We start from the raw sequence: 18,806 nt of genomic DNA on the forward strand, positions 1-18,806 counted from the left end.
TGTGTACATTTGCGTTTTGTATTTTAGGTTGTTGACATCGCAGCAGTAAAAGATGACAAGGGAAAAAGAGTCCCAAAGTATCTGATTCATTTCAATGGTTGGAACAGAAGGTAAGATGAGGCCGCATTGTATGGTTATAATATTATTGTGTAAATATTTGACATTTTAGCTGTACAGCGATTTTATTTTTTTATATCGCTAAGCTAAATGAAATAAAATTGCTAAACAAAGCCATGCCTAATGCGTTTACTTTAAGTGTTGTCACTGCTGCGGATTCGTACTGAAGCGTTATTTTGCTGTTTTTCAGTTGGGATCGCTGGGCTGCAGAGGATCATGTGCTCAGAGATTCTGAAAATAATCGCAAATTACAACGTAAACTGGCACGCAAAGCTTTGGCTCGCATGTGAGTCTCAATAAGATGCTATTTGTTCGCATTGTTAAGTCGTGTAAGATGTTTTTGGCTGCTAATGGTAATTTAAATACATATGGTTGTTAAAGATTTGTTTAAGAATAATAACAACAACAAAGAAAATCTTAAGGTACCATGCATTGTGCGTTGTAGATCTTTAAAGACCCCATATGAAAAATGGATAAATACATGAAAAGTTGCTTTAATGGGTTAGTTTAAAATATAAATTGTCATAACTGACTCAGTGATGTTGATCCAAACCCATGAGACTTTTGTTCATCTTCACCACACAGAGATTTTCTGTATTTTCTTCTGTATTTTATTTTCTTCTCTCTCTGTATTTGTCCCTCCATTGAAAATCAGTGCATCCAAAAATTTCAAAAGACTTTGTAAAATTAATTCTCATGAATCAAGTCTTTTAATTCAAGTCTTTATTTAAAAAAAAAAGACAAACGTTTGTTTTCAGTAGATATCTAGATTTAAAATCTATATTTCTCTTCTGGTGAAATAATTCCAGGCAAAGTCAAATGCTCAAAAGTCAGATACTTCCAGGAACAAAAATTTTCCCTATCCCCACACAATTAGTGGCTGTATCAGTATGAAAAAAGGAAAGTGTTTGCTGCTTGTTTATGCAAACTAACATTTACCTACAAGTTCATTATATTGTGACTTTTGGAGGCCAGTTAGATGCTGGCAATTCAGTACATTGTAATGTATTTATTTTATTTTATTTTTTTTGTGCAGGAGGAAAAAGGGATGGAAGAAGCGACGCTGTCGTCTACCAGGTGTTAACCCAATCTTGAAGTCCCTCACTGAAGAGGAAAAGGAGAAGAGTGATGATGCTTGTGAGTATTTGAGGTCTGTTAGTGTGAGAACCCGACATATATGCAAAAAAAGACTTTGAAAAATGTGAATGCTAATCAAACTATAGACAAATCTGTTTTCACCCTGCTCACCCTTTTCATGTTTTTGTCAGCTTTGATCTCGCCATCTGATGATAGTGACAAAGACATTTCAGACCAGGAGTCCTTAAAAAGTGAGAGTGACTCATCGGAGGATATGAACAGTATGGTAAGACATTTGCATAACTTTTAAGCTTTTTATAGGCTACTTATTACATGGCTCTCTGGAATACTTGATTCTGATTGGTCAGTTGCAACATTCTAGCCATTAGCGATGCCAAATTTAGTATATATAATTTTGTATATGTCTATGTGACCCTGGACCACAAAACCCTGTCTTTAGTCGCTGGGGTATATTTGTAGCAATACCCAAAAATACATTGTATGGGTCAAAATTATAGATTTTTCTTTTATGCCGAAAATCTTTAGGAAATTAAGTAAAGATATTTTGTATATTTCCTACTGTAAATATATCAAAACTTAATTTTTGATCAGTAATATGCATTGCAAAGAACCTAATTTGGAAAACTTTAAAGGCGATTTTCTCAATATTTAGATTTTTTTTGCACCCTCAGATTCCATATATTGAAATAGTTGTATCTCGGCCAAATATTGTTCTATCCTAACAAACCATACATTGATGGAAAGCTTATTTATTCAGCTTTCAGATTATGTATAAAGCTCAATTTTTAAAAATTGACACTTATGACTGGTTTTGTGGTCCATGGTCACGTATAATATTTAGTGATCGACCGATATAGATTTTTTTTTATAACCGATACTGATTATTTGCATAATTATGTGCCCGATAACCAATGTGCAGAACTGATATTTATTTACTGTTATAAAGTAAATTATAGGGATGCACGATATTATCGGACGGATATCGGAATCGGCCGATAATGGCTTTAAATGTAAATATCGGCATTGGCCCGATATGTCTTGCCGATAAGAGGAATATGTTAACTCAGTGTGCTCAGGGTGTGCCAGCCGATATGTCTTGCCGATAAGAGGAATATGTTAACTCAGTGTGCTCAGGGTGTGCTAGCGATTAGATCATGTTAGCAGTGTGGCTGTTTGCCTGAATGGTGATTGCATTCACTGTTTTGGATCGCTGCATTTAAACTGAGAATGCACGTACAGAATGAGGCAGAGTAACCGAGTAAACAATTATGCACGTGGCAGCCTCACCTGGGTCCTATAATGCCCTTTCGGTAAGAAGTAGGGGTGTCAGTTTTCGATCATTTACATGATCAATTGTGTGTATATATATATATATATATATAGGCTAGTAGCAGGGCTGTAAAACAAAAAGATGTGAATATGGTCATTTGATGATAATTGAAGAGAGCGTGCCGCTGTTCCGTTTGGGATCATTTTATTGTTAGCTGTTTCATACCAGTCACTAGACTGTTGAATGTGCCTTTTTTTAAATGTTTTGACGGTGCTCGTTGTTGTATCTGATCCCAAAAGTATTTACGCCGCGCGGCCAGTTAACCTCTTTCACCGGCAGTGCTAAGGCAGAACACACTGTTGCTCATACGAACATTTTTACATGAATATTATGACACAAATGAGGTACAAAGCCTTCTTTATAAAATAAATAATTGGTTAGCAGGCAAACGTTATACATGGCGGCCATTTTGGGTTCATGCCGTCCCAGCCCATAGATTTAAAGCAGTACTATTAAAGCAGGCTATTTGTTCAGATCACAAATTTCCATGAACTATAAATAATATTTATAGTTTTTTTCCTCCCAAATCCTCACCATCTTACCCTTTAATTTTGCAGGTTTATTTTCATGTCATTTACTTATAATCCATGTTTTCGTATCTCTTACTGTGGTAAACATGCCGAGACTGCAGCGCAAGCACTGCCTTAACTGCACAAAATAGCCCCACCATGAGAGAAAGTGGCAGGCAGTTCGCTGCTTGCTGCGTCCTGGAGTGAACGTTACCTCAAAAGCCGAAATGACGCCACACTTTACACTGAGATGGGAGCAGGAACAATTCTTTCATCCTCCATTAATGCTAACATTAGTGGCGTGCCCTTATGCTAGTATTTCCTGTTGCTGTTTAAGTTCGGAGATGAGAAGACTTCAGTCTAGCGGTCAGGATATACGCTCAAAAAGAAGGAACTGTCATGAATCTTGTATGATTTTTTTTTTTTTTTTTTTTTTTTTTTTTTTTAACTATCGATATTCCATTTTTAAGAATCGATACGGTGTCACCATACAAAATATCGCGATACACACGTTTTTCTTATTTTCTTACACCCCTACTTCACTTTGGTTTTTCCCTCCTTTCAGTCATCTTAAAAAGTGTTAAACATTAGCATTCTTTCATGTTAAATTTAATCTTCATATTACAATAAAAACATTTTATTTATAAAATGCATCAGCTGCAACACTAATATGCGAAATCAATGTAGAATGTTTTCAAATGGAGAAAAAAGATAAAGGACAGGAGTCATATCAACTTTGTTTAACTATATGCTGTTTAATAGGAGTGAAGAATTCACTGGTTAATGTTAATTCACTGAATAAGATTGTCTGGAATATTGGAATATAACAAAGAAAACATTGTATTTCTCAACTGGTATGTTACATCAGAATTACTAATATTGTTTTCATCGTTCTATTCTGAAATGCCTGCTGATAGCGCAGTTTATCTATGCATTTGCATAGAAGTATACTCAAACTGTGATCCCTGGCGAAGATAATAAATAATTTCCATAGAGTTGTATATATTTAGAAGTGTATTAGAAAAATAATGGTTAAATAGTAAATGTTAATATAATTGAGGGTGTTTTAAACAAGTGAATCTTGTTAAAAGTTATATGCGGTGGCCGTCAGAGCATCAACCCGGTGAGTAAACGGCAAAATGAAAGCGACTTCACGACGCGAATGATGAGCATAGACAACAGTGAGAGAATTAAATGCAGTGCTTTTATTTTCAACATGCGCTTATTCATGTCTGTATTATTTAATTCATGGAAAGTTACATTTATTGGGACAGGGCTTGATGGATTATCTTACGTGACTGTGAGTTCGAGCTATTTCTTATGATGCTTTAAAGGAGAAGTCCACTTCCAGAACAATAATTTACAAATAATTTACTCACCCCCTTGTCATCCAAGATGTTCATGTCTTTCTGTCTTCAGTCGTAAAAAAATTATGGTTTTTGAGGAAAGCATTTCAGGATTTTTCTTCATATAATGGACTTCAATTTTTCGATTTTGAACTTCCAAAAAGTAGTTTAAATGCAGCTTCAAAGGGCTCTAAACGATCCCAGCCGAGGAAGAAGGGTCTCATCTAGCGAAACGATCGGTCATTTTTTTCGAAAAATAAAAATTTGTATACTTTTTAAGCACAAAAACTTGTGTAGCACAGACTCTCGGATGCACGTCCACGGGTTTGTTCATTTTGAACGAAACTTTACTGTGACTCGCGAAGAACGATTCGTCTCAGGGAGTGATTTGTTCAGTCGCACGTGCAACATCCTGTTAGGTTCTGTATTGGAATTAGTTCACCTGTTTCGAGTCTTCGGGTTTTTCAAGTCGTTCATTCATCTTATGGGGCTGTCACGTGATGCTGATTTTGCTAAAATTAACTAAATGACTCGAAAAAAGATTTGTTCATTTTGCTAAACGAGACTCAAATGTCCGAGTCGGTAAAATGATCCGAGTCGGTAAAATGATCCGAACTTCCCGTCACTACTACGAATGACGTCTAAGTTCATCATCTGTGTACTCTGGCTAAAAAAGGTAGAGTATGGCAAATAAACTCCATCTTATTTTCTCCTACATTTCTCCTATTTCGTCCGACACGTTGTACCTTTTTGTTTGTAAACGCCGTTTGACTTACTTGCACTTTCTTAGTCTTTGCGCGTTTGCTTTATAAACACTGGTGCTGCGTCCGAAATCGCATACTGGTTAAGTAGGTACTACATTTAAATATGAACGTACTACCCGACCGTTAAAAAGTACGTTCTATATAGTATGAATGTGGGTAGTATGAATGGAATTCGGACGTACTACATCCGCCATATTGATGTTGTCACGTGTCATGCGTCGTCACAACAGCGCGAAATTTAAAGAGACTGCTCCACTGCACGAACACCAGCACCGGCAATGTTCGGCGTTTTAACGTTGATTGGACAGAAAGCTCAGAGAAGGCGTTGGTCAGCTGCTCGCAGATCACGGCTTCGTAGACAGCTTCTAGATTATTTGTCAAATAACGTTTCGATTTACAATGTTTAAACTTTCAATAAGTCATCCGTTTATTTAGATCGTGTTAAACAAGTGTAATTTAATCACAATAAACAACGTTTTTTCCTGAGGTACTTACACTTGAAATGAGCCGCGTCTCCACCTTCCGCCATTTTTCGAATACAACGCATCCTCTCCCGGAGCCTCATGGGATGGGAAAGTGTCCATGGTATGCGTACTACAGAATTCGGGCGGAAGCAGTAGGTCATGCGGGTACTTCTCGCCTACTGAATTTCGAATACTATGAATTCGGACATACTACTCGCCTCGCATACTGTTTTTCGCGTACTATATAGTAGGGAAGTATCCGATTTCGGACGCAGCATGGGTCTGTAGTTCCGCCTACATTCGGCGTGACCTTTCGACATGATTCAATAAGTAGCATCATGAACACGCGTACCAGAACCTGTGCTACATGAGCTTTTGTGTTTAAAAAGTACACACATTTTTATTTTCCGAAAAAAATGACTGATCGCTTCACTAGATAAGACCCTTCTTCCTCGGCTGGGATCATTTAGAGCCCTTTGAAGCTGCATTTAAACTACATTTTGGAAGTTCAAAATCAGGGGCACAATTGAAGTCCATTATATGAAGACAAATCCTGAAATGCTTTCCTCAAAAACCATAATTTTTTTGTGACTGAAGACAGAATGACATGAACATCTTGGATGACAAGGGGGTGAGTAAATTATTTGTGAATTGTTGTTCTGGAAGTCTCCTTTAAGCCTATATGTTACTCTGACTTCATGAGACTAATGAGCATACAACAGCAAGAGAATTAAATTCAGTGCTTTTATTTCCAGCATGTGCTCATTCATGGCTGTATATTATTCTATTCAGGCAAAGTTATTGGGAGAGGGCTTGACGGATTAGTTTACGTGACTGTGAGTTTGTCTCTATTTCTTAACAGTTTAAGCCTATACGTGACTCCGACTTCACGAGGCTAATGATGAGCATATAGACGAAAGAGAGAGAGTTAAATTCAGCGCTTTCATTTCCATCATGTGCTCACTCATGGCTGTATATTATTTAATTCAGGCAAAATTATGTTTATTGGGACAGGATGCATGTGCGCAATTCTCAAAACACCCACAAGATGGCGTTTATCGGTAAAACTGATAACCGATTAAGGTAAAATACTTAAATATTTAAATAAGTAAGTAAATAAGTAAAGAAAATAAAGGCTTAAATGATATTCAAAGAGTTACACATTGGAAGAGAGAAAATGGAAGAATAGAGTAATCGACATAAGCTGACAGGATATAAACTTCATAAGTTATATAAAAGGACGTAAAATGTTCCTCATAAGTTTCTCATGTTTTAAGACAGAGATACAGGTAAACAGGAATCAGTTCTCCTACTCAGAAATTGAACAAAAAGGGACCAAGTTTGTTTGGAGGGATCAATGTTGTGCGCGAATGCTGTTAATTGCTCTGAGTTTAAATGAACTAGTAATAATTTGAGCCACTGCTTTATTGAAAGAGCTGTTTTGTCTTTCCAGTTAAGTAAGTGTTTCTCGCTCTTAACAAACAGTTCTCGCTAGTAACAAACCATTAACTATGGCTTTTGCCTCAATTAACTCCTAATTTTGTGCTTATTAATAGTTAGTAAAGTAGTTGTTAAGTTTAGGTATTGAGTAGGATTAGGGATGTAGAATATGTTATATAAGTGGCCCAGGGTAGTTGAAATGCAGCTTCAAAGGGCTCTAAACGATCACAGCCGAGGAAGAAGGGTCTTATCTAGTGAAACGATCGGTCATTTTTTTCGGAAAAAAAAAAACTGCATACTTTAAGCACAAAAGCTTGTGTAGCACAGGCTCTGGGATGCGCGTTCACATACTATTGAATCACGTCGAAAGGTCACGTGGAACGTAGGTGGAACCACAGACCCAGTGTTTACTAAGTGAACGCGCAAAGACTAAGAAAGTGCAAGTAAGTCAAACGCTGTTTACAAACAAAAAGGTACAACGATGTCGGATGATTCTGAAGTTGTAGGAGAAAGTAAGATGGAGTTTTTCGACATACTCTACCTTTTTGAGCCGGAGTACACAGACAATAAACCTGTGGTGATTCGAAGATGTGATTTTACGACCCTGTCCGTCAAAATGAAAGACAGTGGTAAAGTCCAATGCAACCTCTGCATAGAATATAGTTTTAAATAATAAAATCTAAATGATTTATTTATTTCAGATGGGTTTTGAGTTATATTACCTGAAAGATCCATTATAGATGTAATAATAATTTCTCAGTTTGCTGCTTTGGTTGATTTGCCAAGAATGTGCCTTTTTTTTTCTCCAAATTCAAATTGCTGTTGTCTGGGTTGTTTGATTTAATATTTTATTTATTTAATATTTATAAAATATTTAATATTTTATTTTTTGTGTTTGGTCTCGTACTAGATCGCATACCTTGTCAGTGTCGTGCCCTTGCTTGGCCCTTTGTTGTGCTAAATAGGGTTGGGTCGATAGACGATGCCATCGTCCATCGCTGATGGCCCATAGACATCACGATGCTGAGCCGGCATCGCGATCCTCCGCCCCGCCCCGCCCCTGCCGCAGCAGCAGTAACCGGCTCACAACCCGCTCACAACCCGCAGTGATGGTGACACTGGCATAGAGGTCTTCACGGAGGACCCGGGACCCGTACGGGTTCGGGTCTATATTTGAAATGTTCAGCCGAGTTCGGGTCGGGTCCCAATCTATTACCTCGGGTCCCGGGTCTGTTTAACCATCCGTTGTGTAATACCCGAATCGATCGGAGAACATCGCACCCACCAGTGATCAGTGTCGGTCAGCACTTTGTGTGTGTTTTGTAACTTTCAACTTGTAAAATTAGGATGAGAAAAGTGTGAGCGGGAAATAAGGTGGGGGGGGAAACATGCATGACGCGAAGTTAATGTTAGTACTGTAAGCGGACGGTACCAAGCTGTCTCATGTGAATTCCTCCTTTAAGCTTCATAAGATTAACTAGGTGGAGCTTTAAGCATATGTTTTGCATTGTTTTCTTTTACTGAAGAAGAGACACACCTATTGAACACACACGATGGTGCAGCGCAGTCGGCTTTGTGCAACCCACTTATAAATCCACTCTGATGCGCATCATTCAGTAGTGTCTTGCATTAGCCAAAATCATGACAGTCGACCACATAATATCTTATCCAATTGCACGTGAATAAATGCAAATACTCCATAACAGCAAGACCGTGGCGCCGGCTTCCTTGAAAATATGATTGCGCCTGCGCCCGCTTCGTCCTGCTTCGTGACAGAAATGCCGCCTCCATGCGCGAGAGCATGTAACTCAGAGTGGTAACATGATAATTAATTGATTACTAATTTGAATCAGTACATTATAAGGAAAACAATACCTTAAATAAATTAAGAGTTCTTACTTCTCCAGACACCACTACACCACTGTGCATGCAGTAAAGTGTAACGCACTTGTTCTGTGCGTTTTTTGAAAAAATGCTCCAAGCTGGAATAATGATTAAATTAAGGTTCTTTCACTCTACAAGAGAGAGGAACAGCCTTGGACGAAAATGTTAGTGTCAAAGGAGAACTGATCGCAGTCAGGGCTACTAACAGTAGGTAAGCCAAAATGTTTTTTTCGTAACTAGTTTATTGACTTGTTAATAGCAGTTTGCTGTGCAATATGTGCCGACCGGGTGCAGTCAGGTCTCTATCTTCCCAGCCGGGTTCGGGTCCAAATTACGAATAACGGTCGGGTCCGCGTCGGGTCCGGGTAGTAAATTTAAGGCATTTCTCGGGTCTGTACGGGTTCGGGTCCCACTTTCAAATTTAATATGGGTCCGGATCGGTTCCGTGCAACAAATTTACGGGTCTCTTCGGGTTCGGGTACGAATTTTTGGACCCGTGAAGACCTCTATACTGGCAATGAGCTGTATTCTGCGGGATGGTGAACACGCAAATGGTCATGTAAATTTGTCGTCTGCGCATCTTTTGCGCGGATAACTTGACCGCAAATCCTACACACCACTTCAGACGTGTCTCGTAGCTGTCCTCTTTCATTCGGTCTAAAGCCAAAGTATTGCCAGATAGGTGAATTTGCACCTTTTTTACCAACCAAGTTTGTCAACGCGATTATAACGACACCGATCACTGTGCCTATGCCAGAGTCCCACGGAAAAAGTGATTGACAGGTGGTAATTTGTGTGTAACTTATCTTTATTTATGGTTTGGTTACGGGTAAAACAAAGACTATGCGGGTCAGGTAGTGGAAACGGTAGGCTACAATTAATTAATTCCCTTCACACAGGTGTTTTTCTTTCTGCTTTTAAACAAGCTCGTATAACCCCTCTACTTAAGAAACCCACCCTTAACCCATCTCTATTAGAGAACTACAGACCAGTTTCTCTTCTTCCTTTCATTGCAAAAACACTTGAATGAGCTGTGTTCAATCAAGTCCCTCCTTTCTCACACAGAACAACCTCCTGGACAGCAACCAGTGTGGTTTCAGAAGTGGACATTCAACTGAGACTGCCTTGCTCTCAGTTGTTGAAGCCCGAAGACTGGCAAAAGTGGATTCCAAATTTTCAGTACTTATCTTGCTGGATCTGTCTGCTGCTTTTGACATGGTTAACCACCAGATCCTTCTGTCAACCCTATTGGGAAAGCGCATCTCAGGAACCGCACTCCAGTGGTTTGAGTCTTACCTCTCAGACAGGTCCTTCAAGGTATCTTGGAGAGGTGAGGTATCCAAGTTGCAACATCTAGCTACTGGGGTGCCTCAGGGCTCAGTTCTTGGACCACTTCTCTTCTCTGTCTATATGGTATCACTAGGTTCTGTCATTCAGAAACATGGCTTTTCATATCACTGCTATGCCGATGACACTCAACTCTACTTCTCATTCCATCCTGATGATCCAACGATAGCTGCTCGGATCTCCGCTTGTCTAACAGACATTTCTTACTGGATGAAGGACCATCATCTTCAACTCAACCTTGCCAAGACAAAACTGCTTGTGGTTCCATCAAATCCATTGTTTCATCACAGTTTCACCATCCATTTAGGCACATCAACCATAACTTCTTCAAAATCATCCAGAAACCTTGGAGTTGTAATTGATCATCTGATTTTCTGAGACCACATTGCTAAAACTGCCCGGTCCTGCAGATTAGCTTTACTCAACATCAGGAAGATCAGGCCCTTTCTTTCGGAGCGTTGTTCACAACTCTTTGTTCAGGCTCTTGTTCTGTCCAGGCTGGACTATTGCAATGTTCTTTTGGCAGGTCTTCCAGCCAGTTAGATCAAACCTTTACAATTAATCCAGAATGCAGCTGCGAGATTAATTTTTACAGAGCCGAAAAGAACGCACATCACACCTCTCTTCGTCAATTTGCACTGGCTACCAATAGCTGCTTGCATAAAATTCAAGGTATTAATGTTTTCCTACAAATACACCACTGGCTCTGTACCCCTTTACCTTAATTCATTACTTCAGACTTATGTGCCCTCTAGAAGCTTGCATTCTGCGATTTTGTGCCAAAGAGACACAAAATCACTTTTACGGACTTTCACATTAAATGTACCCTCCTGGTGGAATGATCTTCAAGAATCAGCTAAAACACATCTCTTCCATCTTTATTTGACCCTCTAACTCCAGCACTCTCAATTCTAGTTCTATTCTTTATAAAATTACAAAAACAAACAAACAAAATACCTTGCCCTTTTAGACTTATTTACTTACAAAAAAAACCCTCAAAAAAACTTAACACTAGCTTCTCTGTTCTTTTTGCATTCTATTTTTTTCTCTCTTTGTTTATTATAGAATTAACAAAAATCAAAAATAGAAGGCTTCTAACACTAGCTTGCTTTTTCTTTTTTTATTCTATGTTTTCTTTTTATTTATTATATAATAATAAAAAAAAAATCTGTGTGTACTGCGTTAGGCTAACTGAGACTTGTCAAATCAAATCAAATCACCTTTATTTATATACCACCTTTAACAATACAGAATTGTGACAAGGCGGCTGTACAGTATTAAATAGGAAATAGTACATCAACAATGCAAAGGGCATTAAAGGTAAAGGTAAAAGGTAAAGGTAGTTAATCAAATACAACAAAATAACATACAATATTGTGTGAAGGTAAAGTAAAGATAAAGTGTCCCCAACTAAGCAAGCCAGAGGCGACAGTGGCAAGGAACCAAAACTCCATTGGTGACAAATGGAGAAAAAAACCTTGGGAGAAACCAGGCTCAGTCGGGGGGGCCAGTTCTCCTCTGGCCAGACACAGAGGACTCACCAGGTCCCGTGGTCCTGTGCCGATAGACGTCTAGGTGACGAGGTCTTCACTGGGGCATCCATCTCTGGGGCTCATCTAGTTGATGTGGTCTCCGCTGACATTCAGTGCTGTAGAGGTCGTCTCTAGGTGCTGATCCACCGTCTGGGCTGGGTACGGACTGGATCTGGTGGTTAAGGTGACCTCGGAATAAGAAAGAAACAGACTAATATTAGCGTAGATGCCATTCTTCTGACGATGCACTGAGTACATCGGGTGTTATGGGAAGTGTTCCCGGTTCCGGTTGACCTAATTAGTGCAGCCTAACAATCCTTTAACGGATCTGAATTATGGAAATGTGTTAATGTGTTATGTGTAAGCAAGGTTAAAGAGATGGGTCTTTAATCTAGATTTAAACTGACAGAGTGTGTCTGCGTCCCGAACAGTGTTGGGTAGATTGTTCCAAAGTTTGGGTGCTAAATAAGAAAATGATCTGCCGCCTGCGGTTGATTTGGATATTCTAGGTATTATCAAATTGCCAGAGTTTTGAGAATGCAGCGGACGTGAGGGACTATAATGCGATAAGAGCTCGCTCAGGTACTGAGGAGCTAAACCATTCAGGGCTTTATAAGTAATTAGCAAGATTTTAAAATCTGTACAATGTTTAATAGGGAGCCAGTGCAGTGTTGACAGAACCGGGCTAATATGATCATACTTTTTGGTTCTAGTAAGAACTCTAGCTGCTGCGTTTTGGACCAGCTGGAGTTTGTTTATTAAGCAAGCAGAACAACCACCCAATAAAGCATTACAATAATCTAATCTTGAGGTCATAAACGCATGAATTAATGTTTCAGCATTTGACATTGAGAGCATAGGTCGTAATTTAGATATATTTTTGAGATGGAAAAATGCAGTTTTGCAAATACTAGAGATGTGGTTTTCAAAGGAAAGATTGCCATCAAATAGCACACCTAGGTTCCTAACTGATGACGAAGAATTGACAGAGCAGCCATCAAGTATTAGACAGTGTTTTAGGTTATTACACGCTGAGGTTTTAGGTCCAATAATTAGGGGCCAAGCACCAGAGGTGCGGTGGCACCTATTGTATCCGTTGGCGTTCTTATTATTAGGGGCCAAGCACCGAAGGTGCGATGGCACCTATTGTATCCGTTGCCGTTCTTATTATTAGGGGCCAAGCACCAGAGGTGCGGTGGCACCTATTGTATCCGTTGGCGTTATTATTATTCCGCTTCTTCTTCTTCTTCTTCTTCTTCTTCTTCCTCTTCCGCCGCAAGTCTATGGCAGCCCATAGAACCGCTTGCGGGAAAGTTGTATAATTTTGCACACTGATAGAGGACAGTCCTAACATTAACCATAGCAAGTTTGGAGTCTCTAACTCAAACTCTCTAGCGCCACCACTTGTCCAAACTTTCAAAAGATTTATGCTAATAACTTTTGAACCGTAAGCCACACAACAAAATTTTTTTTTTCCTCTGATTCCTTGGCTTATGCCGAGTTGAATGGACACCAAAATTCAAAAATCGTAAGGTTTAGTTTTTTCGCTATTCTCAATTGTTTGTAAAACCTACTTTTTCGAACTCGTCCTAGGCCGTTGCACCGATTGTCACAAAAATTGATCCAGATCATCTTCAGACCATGCTGGCAAAAAGTTATGGAATTCAAGTCGATTCGTCCAGCCGTTCACGAATAACACGCAAAATAATTCTACGAAAAGCTAGCAAAAATCAATGTGAGGCTATATCTCCGTAATAGTTTGTCATATTGACACCAAACTTGGTGTGTGTTATAACAAGCATGACCTGAGGCTAACTGCAGTGTTTCGGTGCAGTGCCCCCTAGTGGTCAGGAGATACGAAAAATGGCTATTTTTCTTTATAACGCCTGAATGATTTGTCCAAAAATCACAAAACTGGTCTCTTTAGATTCGGTGTGTCATACCGAGTCGAACCATATCCAATTTTCCCATGTCACCCATTTTGGGTGTCGGCCATTTTGAATTTAGCTTTAAAATGCTGTATCTTGAGAACGGATTAGCGTATCGTTTCGACATTAATTACAAAAATGTTCGGCACCATGCCCTGTATGTACATAAAAATTTTGGGGCCAGCGCCACCTTGTGGTCAAAAGTTATAACGAAATTTCAAAAAATGCTAATAACTTTTGCGTACATTAGCTTATTGAAATGAAACTGATTTTGATAGATTCCTTCGGTCATGCTGAGAACACCGATACCAATTTTGCCAATTTTGGCTGAACTTCCTGTCCGCCATTTTGATTCATGTTGAAAACCTACCTTTTCGAACTCCTCCTAGACCGTTAGTCCAATTTTCACCAAATTTGACTCAGATCATCTTCAGACCATGCTGGCAAAAAGTTATGGATTTTGTGTCGATACACGAAACCGTTTTCGTTTAGCGCATCAACGAATTTACTGGAAAGATGCCAAATTGCATCCGAGTCTGTATCTCTGCAAAGCTTTGACATATTGACACCAAATTTTATATGTGCTATTGTCACCACACTCTGACCAAGCCACATCAATTTGGTAACAGTGCCACCTATGGGTCAGAAGTAATACGCCATTCACTAAACATTAATAATGAAATTTACAAAAATGCTAATAACTTCTGTTTACATTAGCCTATTGGAATGAAACTGATGCCAATAGATTCCTTGGGTCAAGTCGAGAACATTGATACCCATTATGCCGAAATTGGCCAAACTTCCTGTCCGCCATTTTGATTAATGTACAAAACCTACTTTTTCGAACTCCTCCCAGACTGTTAGTCCGATCTTCACCAAATTTGGCTCAGATCGTCTTCAGACTATGCTGGCAAAAAGTTATGAATTTCGTGTCGATATACGAAACCGTTTTCGTTTAGCGCATCAACAAATTTGCTGGAAAGATGCCAAACTACATATGAGGCTGTATCTCTGCAAACCTTTGACATAATGACGGCAAACTTTGTGTGTGTCATTGTCATTTCACACAGAACACGTCACATCAATTTGAAAACAGCACCACCTGTTGGTCAAAAGTGATAAGCCATTAAATTTTATTACGATTGGTTGTATTTATGATTTTTCAGCCATTTCAACTGATATTATCCTAAAATGGCTTAAGTTACTCACTGTTGTAGTCGGTCTGCTGCTCCTTGCCGTGCTTAACTCCTCATTCTGCCTCTTTTGTGCTTGGCCCCGCAATTGCTGCTTGCAGCTATATTTATTATTCTCCTTCTTCCTCTTCCGCCGCAAGTCTATGGCAGCCCATAGAACCGCTTGCGGGAAAGTTGTATAATTTTGCACACTGATAGAGGACAGTCCCAACATTAACCATAGCAAGTTTGGAGTCTCTAACTAAAACTCTCTAGCGCCACCACTTGTCCAAACTTTCAAAAGATTTATGTTAATAACGTTTGAACCGTAAGTCACACAACAAAAATTCTTTTTTCCTCTGATTCCTTGGCTCATGCCGAGTCGAATGGATACCAAAATTCAAAAATCGTAAGGTTTAGTTTTTTCGCTATTCTCAATTGTTCGTAAAACCTACTTTTTCGAACTCGTCCTAGGCCGTTGCACCGATTGTCACAAAAATTGATCCAGATCATCTTCAGACCACGCTGGCAAAAAGTTATGGAATTCAAGTCGATTCGTCCAGCCGTTCACGAATAACACGCGAAAGAATTCTACGAAAAGCTAGCAAAAATCAATGTGAGGCTATATCTCCGTAACAGTTTGGCATATTGACACCAAACTTGGTGTGTGTTATAACAAGCATGACCTGAGCCTACCTGCAGTGTTTCGGTGCAGTGCCCCCTAGTGGTCAGGAGATACGAAAAATGGCTATTTTTCTTTATAACGTCTGAATGATTTGTCCAAAAATCACAAAACTGGTCTCTTTAGATTCGGTGTGTCATACCGAGTCAAACCATATCCAATTTTCCCATGTCAGCCATTTTGGGTGTTGGCCATTTTGAATTTAGCTTTAAAATGCTGTATCTTGAGAACGGATTAGCGTATCGTTTCGACATTAATTACAAAAATGTTCGGCACCATGCCCTGAATGTACATAAAAATTTTGGGGCCAGCGCCACCTTGTGGTCAAAAGCTATAACTAAATTTCAAAAAATGCTAATAACTTTTGCGTACATTAGCCTATTGAAATGTAACTGATTTTGATAGATTCCTTCGGTCATGCTGAGAACACCGATACCAATTTTGCCAATTTTGGCTGAACTTCCTGTCCGCCATTTTGATTAATGTTGAAAACCTACTTTTCCGAACTTCTCCTAGACCGTTAGTCCAATTTTCACCAAATTTGACTCAGATCATCTTCAGAACATGCTGACAAAAAGTTATGGATTTTGTGTCGATACACGAAACGGTTTTTGCTTAGCGCATCAACGAATTTACTGGAAAGATGCCAAATTGCATCCGAGTCTGTATCTCTGCAAAGCTTTGACATATTGACACCAAATTTTATATGTGCTATTGTCACCACACTCTGACCAAGCCACATCAATTTGGTAACAGTGCCACCTATGGGTCAGAAGTAATACGCCATTCACTAAACACTAATAATGAAATTTACAAAAATGCTAATAACTTCTGTTTACATTAGCCTATTGGAATGAAACTCATGCCAATAGATTCCTTGGGTCAAGTCGAGAACATTGATACCCATTATGCCGAAATTGGCCAAACTTGTCCGCCATTTTGATTAATGTACAAAACCTACTTTTTCAAACTCCTCCCAGACTGTTAGTCCGATCTTCACCAAATTTGACTCAGATCATCTTCAGACTATGCTGGCAAAAAGTTATGAATTTCGTGTCGATATACGAAACCGTTTTTGTTTAGCGCATCAACAAATTTGCTGGAAAGATGCCAAACTACATCTGAGGCTGTATCTCTGCAAAGCTTTGACATAATGACGGCAAACTTTGTGTGTGTCATTGTCATTTCACACAGAACACGTCACATCAATTTGAAAACAGCACCACCTGTTGGTCAAAAGTGATAAGCCATTAAATTTTATTACGATTGGTTGTATTTATGATTTTTCAGCCATTTCAACTGATATTATCCTAAAATGGCTTAAGTTACTCACTGTTGTAGTCGGTCTGCTGCTCCTTGCCGTGCTTAACTCCTCATTCTGCCTCTTTTGTGCTTGGCCCCGCAATTGCTGCTTGCAGCTATATTTAATTAATTGTTTTTTTTTTCAGAATTTAGCAGTAAGAAATTACTTGTCATCCAATTTTTTTTTAACTCAACTACACAATCAGTTAGTGTATCAAATTGGTATGTTTCGCCAGGCCGCGAAGAAATATAGAGCTGAGTATCATCAGCATAACAGTGAAAGCTAACACCATATTTCCTGATGATATCACCCAAGGGTAACATGTAAAGCGTAAAAAGTAATGGCCCTAGCACTGAGCCTTGCGGTACTCCATACTGCACTTGTGATCGATATATTACCTCTTCATTTACTGCCACGAATTGATAGCGGTCAGATAAGTACGATTTGAACCATGCCAATGCACTACCACTAATGTCAACATAATTTTCAAGTCTGTTCAAGAGAATGTTGTGTTCAACCGTATCGAACGCAGCACTAAGATCCAGTAGCACTAACAGAGAGATACAACCACGATCGGATGATAAGAGCAGATCGTTTGTAACACTAATAAGAGCAGTCTCAGTACTATGGTACGGTCTAAAACCTGACTGGAAATCCTCACAGATATCATTTTTCTGTAGGAAGGAAGATAATTGTGAGGATACAACCTTTTCTAATATCTTCGACAGAAATGGGAGATTCGAGATAGGTCTGTAATTAATTAATTCGTTGGGGTCAAGTTGTGGGTTTTTTTTTTTTAATGAGAGCAGGGTCCGAAATTAACACTCACCACTCGCCAAATGCGAGCAAATTCTCTGTCTGGCGAGTTAAATTTAAAGCGCCATCCGCCACATGGCGAGTAAATCTTTTCACCAGTAGTGTTAATCAGTATCAGTCTCGCGGATTTCTGTGATGCTCCCCGCCCCCGTCTGCATGCGACGTACCGAAGCGTAAGTGAAACACGAGCGCCGCACTGACGTCATTTCCGTCTATCCCACACTTAACGTAGCGGTAGTTTCGTGCTAGTGGCGAGATGTGGCGGTTTTTAACTGGAGCCAGCCAGCCTTCAAAAAGAAAGCTTGGCGAACTGGAAGAAAAGCCACCACCAGAATTCTTATTGATGTTTTAATTTAGGGCCGGACAATAATTCGATATCAATATATATCGCGATAGAATTTTTTTCAATAACGGTGACACATTTTTTAAACCCATTTCCGATATTTCGATATACATTTGTATATATATATAATTTTATACATTAGCATTTGTCAGTGAATGACATTAAGTGCTCAGCCGTCAGAAAGAGCAGAACAGAATTGCGTGATGACGTACATCACAGACACGCTGCCAGTGGTGTGTCAAAAACTTAATTTCGGTCCCTGAATGAGAGGCTTAATAGCAGCCAGTTTGAAGGTTTTGAGGACATATCCTAATGACAATGATGAATTAATAATATTTAGCAGAGGATCTATGAGATCTGGAAGCAAGTCTTTTAGTAGCCTAGATGGAATAGGGTCTAGCATACAAGTTGTTGGTTTAGATGCTTTAACAAGTTTATACAATTCATTCTGACCTGTAGTAGAGAATGAGTGGAATTGTTCCCCAGGAGATCTATAGGACCCTATCTGATGCGATACTGTAATTGACGGCTGCATGGTGACAATTTTGTGTCTAATAGTATCGATCCTGGAAGTAAAGTAGTTCATAAAGTCATTTACTTGTAATAGCACTTGCATGTCATTGTTCTTTTGTTGATTTTGATTGCTTCCGTTTGTCTTTTTTTGTAAGTCGCTTTGGATAAAAGCATCTGCTAAATGTTTAAATGCAAAATTAATTCTTTAGTTCTCAGGA

The 18,806-nt window shown here is 39.1% G+C and overlaps 1 protein-coding gene and 1 pseudogene across 3 annotated transcripts in view; both read left to right on the forward strand.

Annotated features, from left to right (window-relative positions):
* LOC127168755 (male-specific lethal 3 homolog) overlaps positions 1–18,806 on the forward strand; it is a 91,661-nt gene that overhangs the window by 1,083 nt on the left and 71,772 nt on the right. For all 3 annotated transcript variants that reach the window (XM_051115819.1, XM_051115827.1, XM_051115835.1), the window contains exons 2-5: positions 28–110; positions 308–403; positions 1,154–1,254; positions 1,386–1,480. In XM_051115819.1, coding sequence (XP_050971776.1) covers positions 28–110; positions 308–403; positions 1,154–1,254; positions 1,386–1,480 — 375 coding nt within the window. The remainder of the gene's footprint in view (positions 1–27; positions 111–307; positions 404–1,153; positions 1,255–1,385; positions 1,481–18,806) is intronic.
* LOC127168839 (uncharacterized) lies at positions 9,455–11,194 on the forward strand (annotated as a pseudogene).

Source organism: Labeo rohita, chromosome 1 (assembly GCF_022985175.1).
Source record: "Labeo rohita strain BAU-BD-2019 chromosome 1, IGBB_LRoh.1.0, whole genome shotgun sequence".
In the NCBI taxonomy this organism is placed as follows: domain Eukaryota; kingdom Metazoa; phylum Chordata; class Actinopteri; order Cypriniformes; family Cyprinidae; genus Labeo; species Labeo rohita.